Source organism: Mixophyes fleayi, chromosome 3, assembly GCF_038048845.1.
Source record: "Mixophyes fleayi isolate aMixFle1 chromosome 3, aMixFle1.hap1, whole genome shotgun sequence".
NCBI lineage: Eukaryota > Metazoa > Chordata > Amphibia > Anura > Limnodynastidae > Mixophyes > Mixophyes fleayi.
Genome location: NC_134404.1, coordinates 67019417 through 67040903, shown reverse-complemented (window position 1 = coordinate 67040903; position 21487 = coordinate 67019417). Strand labels below are relative to the sequence as shown.

Genomic DNA, 21487 nt, shown 5'->3' with positions numbered 1-21487 from the left:
AGAAGAGAAAAAATAATAAAAATGGAAGAGGGATAGTAACCAGGAGGTCAAGACGGAAGGATTAAGTAGCTATAATGATAAGGGAAGTGGACATGGAAGTAGGAAGCCCATGGTGCCCATACTTTATTAAACGATTTAGATGTATTGTGAATAATGCTAGTCATGTATTCTATTTTATATGTATACCAGATTGTGCCAATGATCGTCTGTAGTGTAGGGGCAGAGGGCTGTTTCCAGTCAGCAGCGATTTGACATAGGGCCGCTAAACATTTCCATCTGATTGGTAGTAGTGGAAGGTAGGAGAAGCATACTTGCCAACTTTTGAAAATTCATTTCAGGGAAATTGTAAAAACCATTGTGGGCGTGACCAGCTCCACCCACTGGGCATGACCAGCTCCGCCCACTGGGCATGACCAGCTCTGTAATAAAGGCCAATCTCTATTTCTCTCTATGATTTCTGCAATAAAAGCACTGCTCGCTCTCCCTTCACTGTAATAAAAGCCAATCTCTCAGTTTCTCTTTGCTGTACTTAAGGTCTCTCACTTTCTCCCCACTTTATCGTTCTCCCATGTCTATAATAAAACTGCCCCCCCTTATGTCTCTCCCCCTCTCTCTGCAATAAAGACCCCCCCCCTCTGTAATTAAGGCCCCTCTGTCTCTCCACCCTCTGAAATAAAGGCCCCTCTCTCCTCTGTATAATAAAGGCCCCCTCCTCTCTTCCCTATCTATAATAAAGGCCCCTCTTTCTCCCCCCCTCTCTGTAATAAAGGCCCCCCTCTCTCTCCCCTCTCTGTAATAAAGGCCCCTCTCACTCTCCTCTATCTATAATAAAGGCCCCTCTCACTCTCCTCTATCTATAATAAAGGCCCCTCTCATCCCTCACGGCCCCCTAACTACAATAAGCATTCCTACCCCATTAAAAAGTATTAATTAATTTAAAATAAATCATCAAACAAGACAGCTTGCAGAAAAATATTGATTAATGTTTTATAGTGCTTCAAACTTACAACTGAGTTATCTGCCACCTCCGTATATGGTCCAGGTAACTCAGCTGTAAGTTTGAAGCACTATACAACATTAATCAAAATTTTTCTGCAAGCTGTCTTGTTGGAAAGCAGTATTAGATAGTAATTACCTGTTGGCTTTGTTATATATGCCTCCGAGCGCCGAGTCCTCACTTACTGGTCTCCACTCTCCAGCTGTATATATTTTATCCAGAGGGCATGTGCGTGGGAGCTCCGCGCTCCGCAATGGCCGGGGTGTTCTGGGGGAGAGGCCGCGCGTCGCGTCATCCCGTCGTCATCGGCACATGTGCAGTTTTCAATCACCGCTCCGCTGCGAAATTCGGGATTTTAGAGTACTCTCCCGGGAGTCCGGGAGATTTTCCAGTGTTCCGGGAGTCTCCCGGACGTTCCGGGAGAGTTGGCAACCATGAGGAGAAGGGGATATCAATTGCAATAACTGGGATGCAAAAATCGCACAGTTCCATCCAAAAAGGGGTCAGCTTAGGGCATTGCCATCATATATGGAGAAAGGATCCATCAGAGGAGTAACACCTGCTGGAAGAGTCCGGAAATTGTTTTTGTAATTTGGTAGGAACCAGCGATAGAAGCTTGTAAGCGTTTTATTCCAGTGTTACAGATTGAACTGGAGGCAGTGTTTGCTCTAATCTCCTCCCAGTCATTGCTATCCAGTCTCCCCTAGACCCCACGCCCGTTGGGGTTGATAGCCACATGGTAAGCATTTCTTGTTTAGAGCCATACATAGAAATCTTTTTAGATAATATTCTTCACAGATAACTTCCTTAATTAGATATTAACCAGGAAATGTCTATCTGCTGTTGATATTCAGATCCAAAGGATCCCACTCAGAAATGTATTCACTACATAAAATGAGACTTATCTACCTAGATCTAATGGTTTCAGATAACCACAAATATGACAAGTTGGTATTTGAGATAATTCTATGTAAACCAGATTTCCTAGGCATAACTCTACTGCATGACACAGTGGGAGCTTTCAGAGTTTAAAAATTATTGAAAATCAAACACTTCTGTTTGGCCATGTTAGCAGGGCACACAACATTTAGACCTTCTTGGAGCTTGTGTAATAAAAAGTGAACTGTAGAGAGCAATACATATATAGTATACATAGTATAAAGATGACAGCTACAATCAGAATTGTCGCTATATAACCCCTTTGATCTACGATAGGCCAACGTGTAGTCAGTCAGTTTAAAGGGCTATAAAGAATACAAAAAAGAAAATGGAACAGGATGGGGGAAAAAAAACCAAAACAAAAACGTGAAACAAACTTTTTTCGGTTTTATTTATATTCAGGTAAAAACATGAACCTGATTAAGTAGATTATTGCAGATCTGAGAAATCAGCACATAGAACAGGACATTGAGAACATTTGCTTTCATTTGTGTCAAAACATTTCCAACCCCCCCCCCCCCCTCCCCTCCCAAACTAGAACCAGAAAACAAAAAAAAACAAAAACCTTAAAAAAAAAATATAATAATAATCTGAAAAGAATTAAACAGGGCATTAAACTGTATTTTTATAGTCGTTTGCTTTTTTAAAATATACATTAAATTGAAATGCTATGGCTGTATTAATAGAAATACAGACCAGCCAGATTTTGTTTTTTTTATTTTATTTTTTTTAAGTTTTACATTTTAAACAAATCAAAAGAAACAAAAACACCACTCAGTTCTTTATATACTGTGTAAACAGTTTTAAAGTATCCTGTAAAAAGGCCGGTACAAACCATCCAATGTCTGCTGCCTCAGGACCGTAGCGCCATGCACTTCTGGAACCCCCTCCGGTCTCTCGCTATGCTCAGCGCCAGGGTTGCGGCTTTTAGGAAAACTAACACCGAGACTTCTTGCCATAAAGTCTGCACACGCAGGAAACTAAATTGCACATAACAGGTAATCAGGGAGGCGGTGTCAAGTGAGAAAAATACACTCAACTACATAACTAGATTTATCAAAAGAACAGGCTTTGCGTTTTCATGTACTTGTATGCAGAATCTGCTTTTGGATGGGTACAAGTGGTGGAGGGTGGCGACTTGTATATTTAGCTTGATGGATACACACAGACTGGGAATTTTAAACCGCACATCAATATTTATTTTTTTCCAGCTTCAGAAACATCCCTTTCCTTTTTTTTTTTAGACTAGTTTTGTTTAATAGCCTCCTCTTTTAAAGTCACACGGCAAAGCAATTTAAAAACTTCACTCTTCAAATAAAGTTTAAATTAAGCGAAAAACTTTCTAAACAAACTTATCGTACGAATCATTCAAGCCTGATCGGTTTTAGACGTCCGGGGGGCTGTTTAATGGATCTAGCGGTTCTCTTTTTTTGTTTTGTTATTTTTTTGTGTTTGTAATAATCTGCATCAGTTTTTTTTTCTACAATAAGGCGGAGTTTGTCGCCTTGACTCTGGTGATACATTTAGAAAAGAAAGCATGATCTGTTATCCTTTTTAAATGGGCTCCGTGGCAAGTTCCTTGAGATCAAGAAAGGTGGAATGACTGTTGTCCTTCGCGGGCAGCAATTAACAGTTTCTCACGCATAATCTCAATACTAGAATAGTCTGGCAGTTTAAGGTAGTTGACGCAAGTCATAACGGAGGGCAAGAAATCGTCCGGGTTTTCGGTAGATTCAAAAGTCTTGCGCACAATGGTGAGCGGAGGGTTCAGGCTCCGGAAGCCTACGTTAAATAAAGAAGGAAAACAGGAACATAATTGTTCGTAGCCTGCACCAACATGAAATACTTTAATATATGTTTTATTTGCCTGGAGGATCCAGCTATCAATAAACACCCCCCCCCCCTCCTCCCAATGGTAGATCCAAACCCACTGGTTCTGGAGCAACTCAACAACGCTGGTGCCATGAGTTGTCAGAAGAGTTTGAAAAGTACACAGCCGGGGCCAAATGTTGGCAATCCTGCCGGCCGATTGAGCGCGAGTTATAATCAGCTGCATTAATGCATCTTGTCCTTTCAAACTTCTCCAACATGGATGAGCAACTCCTGAATCACACAGTATCAAATACTTGGGGGAAGGGTGTGGTTAGTAATACCTTTAATGGCCTACAGTTTTCCTTTAATTAAGCACTGTCTATGCCACACAGTCTGCAGTAATAAATCCCCAAGAATACAAAAAAATGGGTCCAGCAGAGATCATGCCAATTAAAACCCCAATACTTCCTCTTTTCATACACTGTAAACAATAAGTCTGTACAACAAGCTGAGAATTTTCATGTGTTACATACTGGACCCACTCAAAATTTTCAGCTGGTGAAACAGGTATGTACAAAAGAAAAAAAATATTTTTTTTTTAGGATTTTAAAATATTAAAGAGACAAGCAGGTGACTTTGGTTGTGGGTTAACAGACTACTTTTGAAAGTAAAAGTTTTTAAAAGGAGAAAGTGACCAACAATAAGTTCTTCTACTGCTTAACACACGTGGTCTCCATTGGATACTATTGGTGGGCTGGCATAGAGGAAAGGTAGTACTCACCTCCAACAGGCAGTCGTGGGCTCCCTGTGACAAACTGGAGGAATAGTCTCTGCTGTTCGTTGTCAAAACTGCTGAGGATTTCAAAGAGGAATTTCACGGCTCGACTGCAAGAATGGAGGTTATATATTAGTTCAGCACACATCTGTGCATCTAAAGCATAGGAGTGGGATTGTGACCACTGAAATGTTCATGTTTGTATAATAAAAAAATAAATAAAAAAAAAAGTGTTGATAAACAAATACAGAAACAATGAAACTGTAAATAAAACATTCCACCTACTGACCTGTCATGGGTGTAACCATGGTCTGGTCTACAGCACTCCATCAGTGTCTTCACATCCCAAGGGTCGGCCTTGCTGCCACAAAGTAGTTGATCCAGCTGAATAGGTAAAAATAAAGATTGTGACATTTGTATTGAATAGATCACTCTCTCCATCATTTAACACACTGAATGATGGCTATAATCTAGACATTACAACAAGTTCCTTGGACACTGTTTGACCAAGTAATGACAAAAATACCAGGAGATTCAAAACAAATTATTAAAATAATCTAAGATTGAAGTATCACAGTAAGGAAAAAAACGTTTTAAATGTATTCATAGTTGAATCGTACAAAGTTTAATATGAAATTGAATTGAAACCTTAAACATACTTTGTATCTGAACATCTGACAATATTTTCATATGAACAACATAGAATAGCATGAAAAAAAATGGAGACATTACAAACCTCTTCGGGATAAAAATACTGCAGGTGATTAAGTGGGAAGACTGATTCAAAGCCATCTCTGAAGGAGTCAAACTGCCTGGAAACGCCTTCATTCAGTGCCCAATAAATTACAAGCTGCAAACAAAAATACACACAAATGATTCATATAATCCATTACAAGATTCCCAAGTCCAAGGTTCCCAAGTTACAGCTGCAACTTAATGCTAGCCGTGCCGTTATGTACATTACATCACTGACAGGTAGAGCACACATGCCTCCCAAAACTCCAGATTTGGAAGCTGGGACATGTCAGGGTACGCCCAGATCTGCTCAGACAAAAGGAATTCACACTCTTACTCAATTTTGGCTTGCAGAAAATCGGGATTGCCCCTTCTAAACTGTGTCTATTGGCAGGTATGGGATATAGCTTTTAGGATGCCGGCCCCCAAGTTCTTTAATACCGTTTCTTTGCTTTTATGTAGTTTGACTTGTTGCACTCTTTTTAGGGTATACCTTTTTGTTGCCATTTTGGCTTACATCTGTATTTTGTTGTGAAGATTTTGCTTTTAAGATATGAGAAGCACCCCCACCAATTGTTATGTACAAATGTATAATTATGCAGTTTGCAGGTATAACAAAAACTGGCACACCTGCTCATCGCCAGTTCACAATCCAATGATCACGGTTTCAAATCAAGTATACGTTTGACCGTGTCAAGATATACTTTACCTTTAAAAAGGGACCCATTACTTACTCACAGTGAAGGCAGCCATTGTGGGCGCAGTCACTAGCCATGAAAATACAGCCTATTAATTTACATTGTGCCTCATACCTCAAATATCTCTCACAAGACCCTAGTAATGCACCTTAACCATAGAATATATGGATCTATTTACCCTAGAATTGTCCGACACTAACGTTACAACAACGTCGTCACTAAAAAAACTTACCTGAACATACTGATCTAGATTTTGAATGGTGACCTGTGTGTCTTTTCCCCCCTTCTTCAGTTCAATATTGGGAAACCCCGGCAGTGTGAAGTCCAGTCCCAGATCGTCTATAGAGCAGCCACTCATATTCAGACTTTGAAGTGCAAATTGCAGAGACTCTTTGGTCTGTAAATATAGAAAACAGTGTGGGGGAGAGTGGGAAGAGCGCAAAATGCTCTCTGTGGTCAATAGGATAACATTATGGTATATACATTTGTGTGTTCACAGAAATTAGGTGTGTTTAGAAATAGACCTTATGTAACAATTTCCATCTGTTTACAATATTTAATTATAGTGAGACGTGCGCCATCTGGTGGTGGCTCTGTGTACAGTCTTCATCAATCTCTTTCCCATTACATCAGATACCGTGTCCCCTGAATGATTTATTAGCTGAACTGATGCTCCTTAAGGTCTCAGGTAGAAAAATAGAACACAAACGACAGACTAAGTCAAACCCGAATTCCAATATACAGCTATTAACACACAGACCATTGTGAACAGCAATTCGCTTTAAGCATGATTTAAATTAGCTAAATGAGCTGAAGTGATCATTGAGAGTCAATGTACTGGAAGCAGCTTCATGACATCCCATTACGTTTCTCAATGATCATGCTCCTGCCAGCACATGCTTTACCACTCTCTCATCAACACTCACAGCTGTCCAAGGATTGCCAACTCCATGCAGATGTAAAAGGATGAATACAACTGACAGTATACAGTAACATATAGTGAATGTAACATATTTAGTTCCATGTGCAGCTGTGTGTAGGTGTCAGGTCACGTATAATTTGAGCAAGGTTAAAGGGAAGTAAGAAACACACAAGTACAAATCAATGTGATGCTGAAATTGCAAAGTCCAACAATCTGACCAGTCTAAAGTTGTGTAGGAACATAGTTCACTGTGTTACAAACTAAGTTAACAGCGTTGGACTATTTCTATTGTGATGGGACGGACTGACTGAGCATCCAAAGCTTAAAGTTCCCAAAATCTGACCACAGAAATGCTGCACCATCCACATAATTGGTCAAACCATGAACCGCGTGCATCCTATGTAAAGTAATTACCTGTGCCTTATCCTGTTGCAGTCTCTTTTTCTGCCTCACAATTTCTTCTAGATGATACACAGACTTTGCCACAACTGGATCAATATTGACCAAATCATGGGAGGTCAGAGAGGATTCTTGCCGTAACATCCACTTGTAGAATGGGAGTCCAAGAGGTATGTCCACCTACGGAAACCACCACATTAGTTCAGCAGATACCAACACCAGACAGTCCAGGGATTTAGCCGATAGAACAAAAATAAGGAAACCAAAACCTCCAAAATTATTTTGTATGTGTATTTCCAAAGAATTTTACTTTTCTAATTGTCACGCTTTTCCTTTTTTTTTTTTTTTTTTTGAGAAAAAAAAAACAATGTAGTTTTTCTTAGTTAGGCCTCACTAGTACTAGCCTGTTTTTTTACATTTCAATGTTTATTATCTTAATGAGAACATGTCAATGTCTTGTGCTTGGGAGAATACATAGAAAACAGCGCTTCAAATGCAGTGACTCAGCTAGAGAGTCATGCCACACATTGCTCTACAGTTACTGCTGATTGGCCGACTCCTTATGCCGTAACCCAATGAGCACTCACAAGGCAGAAAAACGGATTAAGAGAGGATTGTCAGATTATTAGGTCGCACACAATGTGGCATACTGTCACTTTGGCATTATCACTACTGATATCCAGAGTGTGTGGCCACATTAATGTGTGAGCTATTGTATGCATGAACTAATTCAGTTAAGACAAAATAAATTGTCCAAAATACGACATGTCATTGTGTGAAATAAGCTGAAAGTCAGTAAGCACTCACCAATCTGAAGTCCATGATCGCTTTAGCCATTAATTTGCCAAGAAACCGAAACTTCATTTTAACCTTCGCAATATGTGCTGGTTTAGCCGTCCGACCAAAGGGAAGAGCAAATAGACCTTGCAGGTTATGAATGTACTTAGTCCCTTCTTGACTTCCTGGAAAGAAATAGGATTGTCAGCGGGTTTATTCATGGCTGTCCAGATACCATGGCCAGAGATTACATAATCTAGTATTTTAAATAAAAAATGCTGCTGCCATCTTTTACAGTAATCTCTAAATCGAGAACGGTTGTTTTCTAAATCTGACTAGCTAGACCTGAACTGTCAACAAACCACCACATGCAATACCCAGATGTGGACGTATTTACCTTTTGGATTAACGAGTGTGATCTCTTCACCTCTCCACAGTCCGAGGTCAGCTCTTTGTAATTCCTGAGATACAAGTGCATAAAACTCCAGCGTGGGCCCCAATCCAGTCCCAACCTAAAGAGAATACATACTCTATAATAAAACCCAGAAACAAGGGTCCAAAGAAATGGATAATCATGCAGTTCTTTTACCAATTCCATCACCAATACATAGAGAAGCAAATAAACAGAACAAAGAAACATATGGTAATAGGACTTACTTCATTCTCATACTGAATCTCCAGCATGGCTCGAGAGCTTCCCAGATCCTGCATTACAGATTCTGCCTGCTTCAGAAGCTCATCTCTATTCACAGTGCGCTGTAAGAGAAGACACATGAGTGCGGTGCTCCGGCAGCTGAAGAACTGTTAACATTAACCAGACTGGGGTTACACTACTAATCCACTTCTCACTTTTTTTCTGTCCAGCCTTGGGGCCACTCTGCTGTCCTGAGAATCTGATTGGTTGATCTCTGGGTTTGTGTCCAGCAGCCTCTGCATTGCCCGGTCTCTGTCAAATGCAGTCACGTAGAACAACATTTGCCGGGTGTCAAATGGGAAGAAAAATGGACTGGAAAGAAACAAAATAATGGATAATGTGCATCTTATTTTGCAACTTGTTCACGTTCTCATCACCATCAGATATACAATTTTGGACGGTTGGAGAATGGTTTAAAACTAAATGACAAGAAATGGGCATTCTAATATCAAGCTGTGCACCAAACAAAATGTATGTGTGCAAAACCTACTCCATAATCCATTTAGGTCTGAATGGCCCAGAATAAAAAGTAACAGCTGTTTACCAGATTAGAGTTACACATACAAGTAAACCACACGTTTTTCCTGTACAAAGAAACATCCTACTTTCCTATCTGCAGCTTTCAGAACGCATCTCCCCACCATTATAAAAGACCTGATGTTATGTAGAATTTGGCCACTGCTGGTCAGTGGAGATGGCAACTATAAGATTAACTGAGCTGCCTTCAGCTAAACAGATGATCCACAACCAAGGGATTCACCAAATACTAGATTCAGCCAAATACCAGGTGTTTTAGCACGATCTGACCAACCAAATCAGATCCATGCTTGGTAATCTGCATTGGTAGACTTGAGTTAGTACTTGGGGCACTGCGGCTTTATTTAAATTTAAAAATCAGGTTTGTATTCAGTTAGGCCTTGGCAAGATTCAGTCAAATCACATGATTTATCTTTGCACATGTGATCTTACATGCAGCTGTCACAGTAAGTGACACACAGAGAAAAGATTCTGTCATACAATTTAAGGCATCAACATTAAGTATGCGATGGCAGCCAACTCTTTGCATTGTTTCTTACCAGCTTTTCCCAAGCTCCGTTAACCAGGTGGGAATGTTCCCCGTCATAATCACCAAGGGATCTTGCAGCTGCCTGTTCGCCTTTGCGGTCAATTTGCTATTGATAAACTCAGCTGTGGGAATTATCTCTTTGCAGACCGCATTCTGAGGGGCATTAAGAAAGAAACATGTTAGATCTTAACAAAGCAGCACAGAGGGCGAGTGAACACAACACACGGAAAACTGAAGGCCGAGACACATTTGAATAATCTTTCAGTCACATCTATCCTACAAGCAGCTTTGTTTATTCTTGTTGCCTAGGTAACAGATCAGGTCTGTGCATTGTACAAACAAAGCAGCTCTGTTGTCTAACTTAAGGGAAAATAAAATAAACCACCTTATAGGGAAGATTGGCATCCACTTCCCCTTTCCATGTTCAGGACACAGTCCAGCAAGTTTAAATTAATTTTACACATACATTATACATACACACAGACACACTGGGAAGAAGGGTGTGATCAGGAGGACCAATAACGAGCTGCGATCTTATTGGTGTGTGCAGCCACACCGCCAGCCATGTGTAGTGAGCTACGGAGCCCTGGAAACCATGGAGCAGCCTCAGGGGCTCCTGTGAGGGCAGTGCTGGGTAGGGATATTTTTTTTAATTTAGCCGGAATTCTGCTTTAAGCCTTCAGCTAAGACTCTTCCTGTGAATCACCTCTTGCAACAAGAAAGATGGTCTACAAACATACAGGTCTGTACTCACAAAGCAAGCTTAGACTGGTAACAAGCAGTCAATAGGGCACTTACGTCATACAAATAAAACCAGTATCTGCTAATTGCATGGAGAACTCTCAGAAGAATCACCACATCAAGGGATGGGTCATCAAAGGTGATATTTTCAGGTGGGGAAGATATGAGGTAATTTTCTAAAGGATTTGAAATTTTTGGGCAGGCTCCATCTACATATGAAGGAAAAAATACCATCACAATGATGAAAATGACAGCAATAACAGATGAGAAGATTACGGTCACCCTTTGCATGGCTGTTCCTGTACAGGTAAACACTGCTGCCCTCATTTTACAGTGGCTTTTGTTTGTTCATGATGGAGTTAGTTTGTCTCGCACAGTTCATTCAGTACAGCGGCCACTGTGACCCTTTTCTTCCTAAAACATCCTTTAGATACTCCCAGAGATGTCCTGTCAATCTTATTGAGATGTGATAATCCTCATATACAATAGATTCTAGGCATGGCCTAATGGTAGGGACTGATGAGGTGTGATGTTACTGGAGGTGGGGTAGGACGTCATTAGGGGCATTGCCAGATCTTTAAAGGGAGGTTAGGCAAACTGATGGACAACTAAGTGTGGCCTGCAGAAGGATTACCTAACACTGTGCACAGCATATAAAATCATTTATGCAGCCACAATGAAAGACCACCCCCTGCCCCCTCTGCTATTACTATACTCACTACTAAACAGTCAGCTCTACGTGGTCAATACCCTGGAAACATTTTAATAAATAAAGGGATTGGTGCAAGTGTATCCAGTATGCCGATTGGATGGCACAAACACTGCAGTTATGCCAGGTAGGTGATGGAGAGAGACTAGAATTCATTTTGAAGCAAAGACTAGGTTTGAGGTTATAGCCCCTTTTAACATTTCAGTGCAATTTAAAGCAATACAAATACTCCAAAGCTTGTTTAAAGGGCCTGGTCACACATCAGCAAATGTGTTGTTGATGGGTAACATGCTTTCAGTGTATGGTATACAGGTGTAAAGTGCAAGATGAACCATATGGGATCATTAGAATGAACCAGCAAGTGGGGATCACACATTTCACCTGCACTAATAAATAGGGAACAGTAGAACAACAGTTTGATTTCCCCAGCTACAAGTGTAACTGAACCCTAATGCAGACATATCCCATCCTTACCATGCCACAACTCATCATGTTTCTTTGAATTCCTAGGAGATGTTTTGGTTGGTGCAGTTTGGGCACGACCTCGTTTGCCCCCTACGGTGTCCTTTGTGCTCTCTTCCTCTTCTCTAACTGGTTTATACCTATATAGAACAGAGTTATTGAATAGGTCTTTAACTTGAAAAATGAACAGCAATTTTAAAGTAACACATCTTATACATACCAGATAGTGTGGGTCTTGGTCCAGATGCCAGCTCTTCCTAGAGGATTACTTTCATCATCTGTAGACTCTCTCTCCTCCTCCGTCTGTATGCTATACTGTCTCACAGCCTGGTACACCGTCATGTTGTACGGGAGCAGGTGATCTCCTATGTAAAACTGTAGCCGGTGCCGTACATTTCCCGAATTCAAGAACTGAGCAGCCTGTGGAGAGATTGAAACGGGCAAAACACTGATAAAAGCATATAATGGAACATATCACCCAGAGGTAAATAATTGTATAGACGCATGGATAAAGAGTACAACAATTTGCCGAAATGCAAATAATTATTTTTTTTATCAGTACAAAACATTTTCTGTACAGGAGTCAAGATAACCACATATTCCCAGAAACACAAAAAAAACAAAACAGAAAACATCTAGAAAGTAACATACATTCAGGATGGATCACTCTGCTGGGTATTCTTTTTGCTCAAATGTTGTAGTTTGGATGGATTTTGCCCCTTCTTCTGATTTAGCCACTAAAGACATTATTCAATTGCAATCTACAGTTGATCTATTGTATTTTACATCAGCAGAGCAATCAATATGGCAGCTCCCACCAATATGATAAAATGCAAATGTGCAAAAAAATAAAAATAAAGCTTTGTACAGAACATGTCCACATGATAGGATTTTTAAACCAAACAGGGCCCACCAGTGTCCTCTTACCAAGGATTCATCAATCTCTTCATCAGAGCCATCATCATCACTGTCCTCATCATCTTCTCTCACTCTGCCATAGCCTAAAAACACCCGAGATTCAGAACACATTCCAAAGTACAGCTCAACAGGAACTGATCACTATACGTTAGATTACAAACTGGTGCATCTCAAAATACATTACCATATGATAAGCACTCAAGGGCTCCCACTAAGCAAATAGCGACAATAGGTCTATTTGGAGGAACACATTTACGGATAGAAGCTATTTTAGCTCCGCAGTTTAAGCAGCGTTCGGGCACTGCATGGGCCAAGGATGGTCTGATCACTGCCCGTGAATACATACTCTTACATATTCTGTTCTTAAGAAAGGTCCTACAGTTTTAGCAGTATTTATAACAAATCTGCGCAACAGACCTCTTGGGGGAAACTTTCAGTGCTAGGTGTTCCAAATTGCAATAGAAAACTGTAGTATTTGGTAATCATTTATAACAGCGAGGTATAGAAGCCATAGTACCTCCAGACAATGACCTCCGTAGAGTGCCGCTCATATCACTGGTGCAGCCACATAGGGGTCGTCAGGACACAGTTTTGTTGCCATAGTGCCCAATATTTGTCTAGCCCTGATGTACAGTATTGTTACCCAGTCTTTAGTAACCCAATGTGTAAGGGAAGGAAACCCCTAAGTTCACTGAGGTCATAAGCAATTACTAGTAAGATAATGTACACACACAAGAGAACACCATATAATCTCTGCCAACATGTATTAAGATAGACAAAAAATATTTGTATGCGAAAACAGAGCAATGTTTTCAGACAGATCTGCGATTGAGACTTACCTCTGACCACTAGATATCTCTCAATTGCTTGTACAAGAGCCAGAGGATCTATTTTAACAGGTCCGCCTTTCCATTGTTTTACATTGGTGCAGTCAGGATGTCTCTGTAGCTGACACTTAAGCTGATGAGTATTGAAAAACTTTAGAGCCTGTGACCCCCTTAAAAGAAATCGAAAGAGATTTAGACACCCCCTCGCCATGTGTCATCCATATATACCTGCACACACATATGGCCTCACATACCTGCTCCCTGTACCATTTCCACTTGGAAAATCATGTACTTTGACTGGGAACTGCTCCATCTGACTGAGGCAGTTGTTCATCTTGTGGACCAGTGCCAGCAAATGACCATTTCCTGTGGGATCTATCCTCCCAAGTGGCTCATCTCCGGGAAGCTGCGAAAAACATGTTTATTAATGGAGGCCCGTCTCACATGGACATTTGTATGTGCACCAAAATTAACAAAGTTCAACATGCTATTAAGACAAGGACGGACATTCACAATAGCCGGTTTTGGCACAGTTACATAGTGCCATTTGTGGCGATTACATCTGCGTTATTACAAAGGTATCGAAGACGTTTGTTAAATTAGAAATCCTTGGGTGAGGTAGAGCATTCTATAAAAACACTTTTTATGGCCCTCAAAATATTGAGTGTGGCCTGCAGGTAAATCCGCAGTCCGTATTATAGGTCAGTATTCTATTATCCCCAAAAAATGTATAAAAATGCTTAAATCACCCAAAAAAGTAAAAAGTATGTTGCCCAATACTTGAGCAGGAGCTCAAAAATTTTTACTGAGTCTTGTCTTAAAATGTAACTATAAAAACCTGTTTTATCTGTGTTATATTACTTATTCAATGTATAGCAATTAACAGCCACAGACTCATATACAGGATAACAATTACCACACAAGTCTAATCATTAAATCACTAAATTGTTATTTTATCACTGAACCAGACCGCAAGTCTTACAAGTTTAATAAAAGATGAAACAAGATATACAAAAGGGATAGCAGGAAACCGGAGTATTAAGTTATATATCCGATTTTTACACTCCATTGAAAAGTGAATTTAAAATTAGATACTAGATTTGATGGAATAAACCAGCTTAGCCATGAAAGCGGCAAATATTTGTTTTTAACAGTTCGATATATGTTGCAAAACATTTGTGCTGTACATACCGGGGAGCCAAAGAAGACATGTAAGAATCTTTTCAGTCGGATGTCTCGGCTCACAATGTCTTTCTCACTTTTGGAAGTCAGATATAAGAGCAGTTGTTTCACAAAACCACTGTGTTGGATTTCAAATGAGGAGACGTCAGACTCCGAGACGATGCTACGGATTTCTACAAGGCACTCAACTCCGCCATCCACCTGGGCATGTAGAGAATCACATTAGGACAGAACGTAAAAAGGCAATAAAAATAAAATTCATATATACCTACTAATTTAAAAAAAAATAAAAAAACATTAACATGTACATAGCATGGACTGCCATACATTGTTGAACAGTCAATTTATTTTCTGTGGTGGTTATATTATCTGTGATCACTAAGGGGAACCACTGTTTAAAAGTGGGGACTCTCCTCTTTCAGACAAGCCAGGATGAGAGAGACTGAGGACCATTCATGGACTCTCCATTTCCCAGCTAGTGCTGGGGGCAGTCTGGAAGCTCAGACGTCCCAGTAGTGACATCATTGTCCCCACCCTCTTGCGGAGGAAAGACACACACACTGATCCGCTGCCAAGTGATGAGTGTCCTCTCTCCCCTGAACACTACTTATTAAGAGTAGGAATCACTCTTCAGTCAAGGGGTTTATCTGCATGGACAGTCCCGCTTGCCTTAGTGAAAGTGTTAATAACCTTCAAATCACAATAATGCATTTTCCAATTTCAAAGAACACACACAGCTCCCATGTGCTTTCAGAAAAAAAAAAAAAAGCAATATTTTTCATTAGTTTGTTAACCATATCTAAAGTAGATTATTGTAATAAATGAAGTGGATATTAGAAGTCGCAAAATAGTTCCTTCCCAGTAAAAAAAGTATTGTGCATATTAGACAGGAGCCATAAAAATATTGTTGTAATGAATGAAAGAATATATAACATCATCTCTGCCTGCTTCAGCCACAAGTCCAACTGTTGGACATGGCCCAAGGCATTGACTAATTAACATAAGTATGTGTGCGTAATATATTACAGTGTTCCTATTGAAAATAGTGATTAGGCTGCTAAGCACTGACTGTACGGAAAAACATGCACCACCCCCCATCTTCCCCCAGCAAAGTAGAGTACAAGAACAAGAATTGTTAATGCAGGCTTTTCTATGTTCACGAAATTACTAATGCATTATCAAAAGACGAAGGGTTCTATTTATGAAAGTGCGGCGACAAGGCCAAGTTCTTAACGCCACTTATTGCTGCAATTTACCATTACATACACACAGACAGATGATCGATACTCCGCTGCCTCAGAGACTAGCCCGGAGTAGTAAGGGTTAAATTATCTCGTCCGGCCAGTCTGAAGAGGCATGCAGACACGTGAAACAAGATCATGCATTCAAAGTGCAACTGAAAGCCCTAACCGCCGGCGAGACCCAGCGAATTCTACCGCACTAATGTCGGAGACCAGGCTTTTCACCCTTTAAACTGTGGCTTGATGGAATGTATTGGTGTTTAAACAATTTTTATTTATTTTTTAAATAAAGAAGTGTTATTACAGCTGATTTGTTTAGGTTTCTGCACCTGAAGGTTGAGCTGCTCTGTGGCATTGCAGAGTCTCTGTAGTACATTAAGTGCAGGATTGCTGCCGTCCATGTTTTCGGAGCTGAAATATCGCTCCACAAACTTATGTGCCTGTTCCTTTATCCATCCACGGATTCTCTCTCTGATTAAGGTGGAGAGAAAAAGAAAGAAAAATGAAAACAAATACCAGAGCTGGAATTAAAAACAGATATTTAGAAGAGTTCTTACACCAAATAAAAAAATAAACAAAGTCTAGACATCCTACCTGCTTGCTGCAATACGAAATAGCTAAAACACTGCAAAGTGTACATAAGGAGAATAATAAACTGATCTTTTATAAGCTATTATACCTGTTGTTTGAGATGGTATCCTTGGAAGCGGTTCTCGCTAACCCGCTCACGCCCGCTGTTCGTGCTGGCTCTATGTTGTTGCTATTAGACTGTGTGCTCAACCTGCCCCAGGTTTTGGGGTTTAAGCTGGCCAAAAATGAGGATTTCGGGGACTGTGTGGCTGTTGGGCTTTTTGCTGGGAAAAAAAAATAGGACATGGGGGAGACAAATCAATATAGATTACATAGATGTTAAGTAAACAATGGAATGAAATAATGATAACAGAGGCAACAAACATACAAAAATTGTGGGTTTTTTTTGGTTTTTTTTTAACGCTACCTACATTTGTTACATATTGTTTATGCAAAAATGTCTAACCACTGTCCTTGGTCTATGATGCCAAATCAATGAATCAGATATGCTACTTACAAAGTGTGGGGTACCTAGGTCAGTTAGTAAATCAGTGATTTCCTAATACCAGTGTGTAAATCATGAGTGTGTGTTCATTTAAGTGACTCAGTAGGGCAGTAATGGGTATTTATAAACATAATAATTTCAGCACATAGGTCATAGAAATAGACAGAGATAGAGATAGAGATAGAGAACTGCAATAACAATAAACAAAGAGCTAGTTGTCAACTATCTCTGCCAGACTTTAAATAATCATCAACCAAGGGTAAACAAATCAAGTAAACATTATGTTAGTATTATTATTAATTTTTATTTATAGGGCGCCACTAGGTATCCGTAGCGCCGTACAGGGACAGACAGAAACACGATACAGGGTGAGACAGCACAGTACAGTTAACAGAAATCACAGTAACTCAGAAGCTCAATGAACAGCTAGATGAACAGCTAGATTAGAGGTGAGCGCCCCCAGCGGGGTAGAGACAGGGGCTGGAGGACCTCACGGAGGAGACAAGGAGCTGGAGAGCAGAGTTAAGGTGGTGGAGAACAGAAGGAGAGGAGGCCCTGCTCGGAGGAGCATACAATCTAAGGGGAGGGTAGGACGGACAGAGACACAATGGTAGGAGGAGGGAATGGGGAGAACGGAGGCAGAGACGGAGAGGGGGGGGGAGGGGGGGAGAGGAGAATGAAAAGGAGGGAAGGAGGGGGACAGGAGAGGGAGGGGGGTAGGGGGAGACTGGGAGGAGGTCAATGGGTGGGGGACGGAAGGGCTTTAAGGAAGAGGTGGGTTTTTAAGGCCCGTTTGAAGCTGGACAAGTTAGGGGAAGTTCTGATGGAGCGGGGGAGCTGGTTCCAGTGGAGGGGGGCAGCGCGGGAGAAGTCTTGGATGCGAGCATGGGAGGAGGTAACCAGGGGGGGAAGAGAGGCGGCGGTCGTTAGCCGAACGAAGAGGGCGGGATAGTACAATGATAAGTTATTTTCTCCTTTAAATGAGGTACCTAAACATGTACCTTGATTGTCTGCTTTATCTTCATCCCGAGGAGGAGAGTATTTTGGCCTTCTTGGCCCACGTTTTGGCAGTCTTTTCCTCTTCAAAACATCACTAAGCCGCCTACAGCATAGAAAAAGTACTCAATTAAGGGTTATTTTTATTGTATACAAAGTCCACACTAAACCTAGAATGTAAAACACTGCTCAGCATCATTAGACAACACCACTGTCAGGCAAACCGTGTAGAGATTTACAGTCGTGGCCAGAAATACTGGGTTCCTTTGCACTTTTTTCAAATGACTCACAATTTCCTCTAAACACAAGAAGAAATGATCAAGAGCATTTGGTCTCCATAATGGTCTCTTAATATTAGAGAACTGTTTTTTATGCTGAATTTAATAGTGTATATCCATTTAAATCAGAAAATGAAAGAATAAAAATAAAATAAATAATGTCATTTACAAAATTATTGACCTGGACTTCATCTTAGGTAGCGCAGTCAAAAAAACTGCAATCAACCGCTTTTTATAGCCATGGATGAACTTCCTGCACCTCTACTGCCAGTTTGGGCCTGCAGTGGTGCGCATGAATCTCCAGGAGAGCATCAAGAGCTCCCTGCAATGAAAGAAGCCTGGAGGGGGGGGGGGGGGGGGGGGCGTCATGCACTGGGGAGGAACTCCAATGGGGCCTCGGTGATCAGCTGTGCTAAGCGGCCACCTCGTCTTCGAGCCATAAATTTCCAGGTGCCATATCTTTGCTTCAAAGCATACCAAAGGTATTGCTTTCTGCAACCTCAGAGTGTTACCCTCATAGGGCCAGCTTTGTGATGTCCCCGTGAATGTTAGAAAACATTTTATTTTTTTATTTTTTTGTACTTGCGTTAAATACTTTTCTCAGAAGTTGTTTGGTGGACACTGGATGCCGACCCACTTGGTGTGGCTTAGATTGTTTATCTATTTTGGTCTTTCTCCCTCGTATCTTCCCTATATCTCACTCTTGTACAGGGACTGTGTTAGAAAAATAGTTGCCAGGGGATAGAGAGGGAGGAGCAGAAACTTCATTTAGAATTTCTTAAAATGCCCAAGGTCCGACACGCACCCCCATACCCCATGCTTCCAGTGTCCTTAAAATGGATGTAAAATTGAATGCATGGTGGAAACTGGAACATCAAGGTCTCTGGAAATGGATCTGTAGCCTTGAGATTGTCCATGCTTGTCTAATCATTGGACCACCTCAGACAATTCTCTGGCTTTCTTTCTGCACAGCAACACAAAACCTTCTCTATATTAAAGTTTGTTTAATGAGTGATATTTACATTGCAGGCACCTGCTACTCACCAGAGGCAAGTTCAGTTCCAACATGAAGGAGAACTACCTGCTTGAAATCTTATTATATTTAACAATTTCTAAAATTTGCCAATAATTTTGTCTGACTCGTTGAAGGATTTCTGTGTTTGATAAGCTACAACTTTTTCTGCTTTTTGTGTTTTATTCCACTGCAGACCAAAAAAAAAAAAAAAAGAAAAGATACATATGTAGATACCAAAATATTTCTCAATGTTTAAAAATTTCGGAAAGAAATGTGGTACATTAGAAAAAAACTGCAAGAGTGACAATATTTTTAGCCACTACTGTATTACCAGCCATAATGAACCCAACTCCGCTATAGAACCCTTCACATTATACCAGCTACCCCATATCAATCACATGCCTACATTAAACAACATACATGTGCCCACAGGGAGCGCAGTGCAATGTTATCAACCCTCTATCTAATACACTTTATACAGTCATGGTCAAAAGTTTGGAAAATGACACAAGTATTGGTTTCACAAAGTTTGCTGCTTCAGTGTTTTTAGATCTTTTTGTCAGATGTTACTATGGTATATTGAAGTAAAATTACAAGCATTTCATAAGTGTCAAAGGCTTTTATTGACAATTACATTAAGTTTATGCAGAGAATCAATATTTGCAGTGTTGACCCTTCTTTTTGAAGACCTCTGTAATTCGCTCTGGCATGCCTTCAATCAACTTCTGGACCACATACTGACTGATGGCCGCCCATTCTTGCCTAATCAATGCTTGGAGTGTATCAGAATTTGTGAGTTTTTGTTTGTCCACCCGTCTCTTGAGGATTGACCACAAGTTCTCAATGGGATTAAGGTCTGGGCAGTTTCCTGGCCATGGACCCAAAATTTTGATGTTTTGCTCTCTGAGCCACTAAGTTATCACTTTTGCCTTATGGTAAGGTGCTCCATCATGCTGGAAAAGGCATTGTTCAACACCAAACTGTTCTTGGATGGTTGGGAGAAGTTGCTCTTGGAGGATGTTTTGGTACCATTCTTTATTCATGGCTGTGTTCTTAGGCAAAATTGTGAGCGAGTCCACTCCCTTGGCTGAGAAGCAACCCCACACTTGAATGGTCTCAGGATGCTTTACTGTTGGCATGACACAGGACTGACCTTTCCTTCTCCAGACAAGAGTTTTTCTAAATGCCCCAAACAATCTGAATGGGGATTCATCAAATAAAATTACTTTTTTCCAGTCCTCAGCAGTCCAACCCCTGTACCTTTTGCAGATTATCAGTCTGTTCCTGGTGTATTTCCTGGAGAGAAGTGGCTTCTTGCTGGTCTTCTTGACACCAAGCCATCAACTTTAGGCGACTGTCCTGGCGCCTGCTGGACGTTCTTGGGTGCCCTGAAGCCTTCGTCACAACTATTGAAGTTCTTGATGATCCGATAAATGGCTGTTTTAGGTGCAAAACAATGATGACTGCACGTGTTTCCTTGCAGATAACCATGGTTAACAGAGGAAGAACAATGATTTCAAGCACCACCCTCCTTTTAAAGCTTCCAGTCTATTATTCTAACGCAATCAGCATGACAAAGTGATCTCCAGAGTTGTCCTTGTCAACACTCTCACCTGTGTTTAGGAGAGAATCACTGACCTCATGTCAGCTGGTACTTTTGTGGCAGAGTTGGAATAAATCATTGTCATGGCAAAGAGGGACTTTGCATATAATCCAGAATGTCATGAAGAGTAATCAGATGAATTGCAATTAATTTAAAAGTGCCATCATAATAACTGAAGTAGCAGACTGTGAAAAAAAATATTTGTGTCATTCTCAAAACTTTTGGCCATCATTGTACACTTCTGCAGTGCCATTTCCAAGTAATGGAGCAGAGAGTTGGGGAGTAAATTGGGCAGGGAAGCAGCGAGAGAAAATAAAGAAAACACAGAGCCAGGTGGAGCCACCTCCCCACAGGATGAAAATAAATAAAAGTTAAGCAGGGCACCCCATCTACCCTTAGCCGCCATTCTGCAACACACCAGACTATATAGCCTTAGTGGCCATATGAACCTTTCCTGCAGCTGCTGTGCTCGCTGCAATTTTCACTGCAGAAACACAACAGACTGAATGAACAGAGGGCTAGCATCCACTGTGGGACTGTGCCATGGCCAACTGAAGCCACGTGCCAACCGTCACACTGAGATGGACTGTCACTGTGATGTAGGAGGAGTGACGGGAAATCAGGCG

The 21487-nt window shown here is 40.8% G+C and overlaps 1 protein-coding gene across 11 annotated transcripts in view; it reads right to left on the bottom strand.

Annotated features, from left to right (window-relative positions):
- Nucleotides 1-2303: 2303 nt before the first annotated feature.
- Nucleotides 2304-21487, bottom strand: part of TRIP12 (thyroid hormone receptor interactor 12) — a 59861-nt gene continuing 40677 nt past the window's right edge. For all 11 annotated transcript variants that reach the window (XM_075201637.1, XM_075201641.1, XM_075201639.1 and 8 more), the window contains 21 exons: nt 17971-18071; nt 16574-16748; nt 16224-16365; nt 14663-14854; nt 13726-13877; nt 13484-13641; nt 12654-12727; nt 11947-12146; nt 11739-11866; nt 10613-10764; nt 9825-9967; nt 8904-9060; nt 8712-8810; nt 8452-8566; nt 8085-8239; nt 7293-7457; nt 6189-6353; nt 5260-5373; nt 4813-4907; nt 4530-4633; nt 2304-3718 (listed from right to left, as the gene is read on the bottom strand). In XM_075201637.1, coding sequence (XP_075057738.1) covers nt 3522-3718; nt 4530-4633; nt 4813-4907; nt 5260-5373; nt 6189-6353; nt 7293-7457; nt 8085-8239; nt 8452-8566; nt 8712-8810; nt 8904-9060; nt 9825-9967; nt 10613-10764; nt 11739-11866; nt 11947-12146; nt 12654-12727; nt 13484-13641; nt 13726-13877; nt 14663-14854; nt 16224-16365; nt 16574-16748; nt 17971-18071 — 2983 coding nt within the window. In that variant the 3' untranslated portion in view covers nt 2304-3521. The remainder of the gene's footprint in view (nt 3719-4529; nt 4634-4812; nt 4908-5259; nt 5374-6188; nt 6354-7292; nt 7458-8084; nt 8240-8451; nt 8567-8711; nt 8811-8903; nt 9061-9824; nt 9968-10612; nt 10765-11738; nt 11867-11946; nt 12147-12653; nt 12728-13483; nt 13642-13725; nt 13878-14662; nt 14855-16223; nt 16366-16573; nt 16749-17970; nt 18072-21487) is intronic.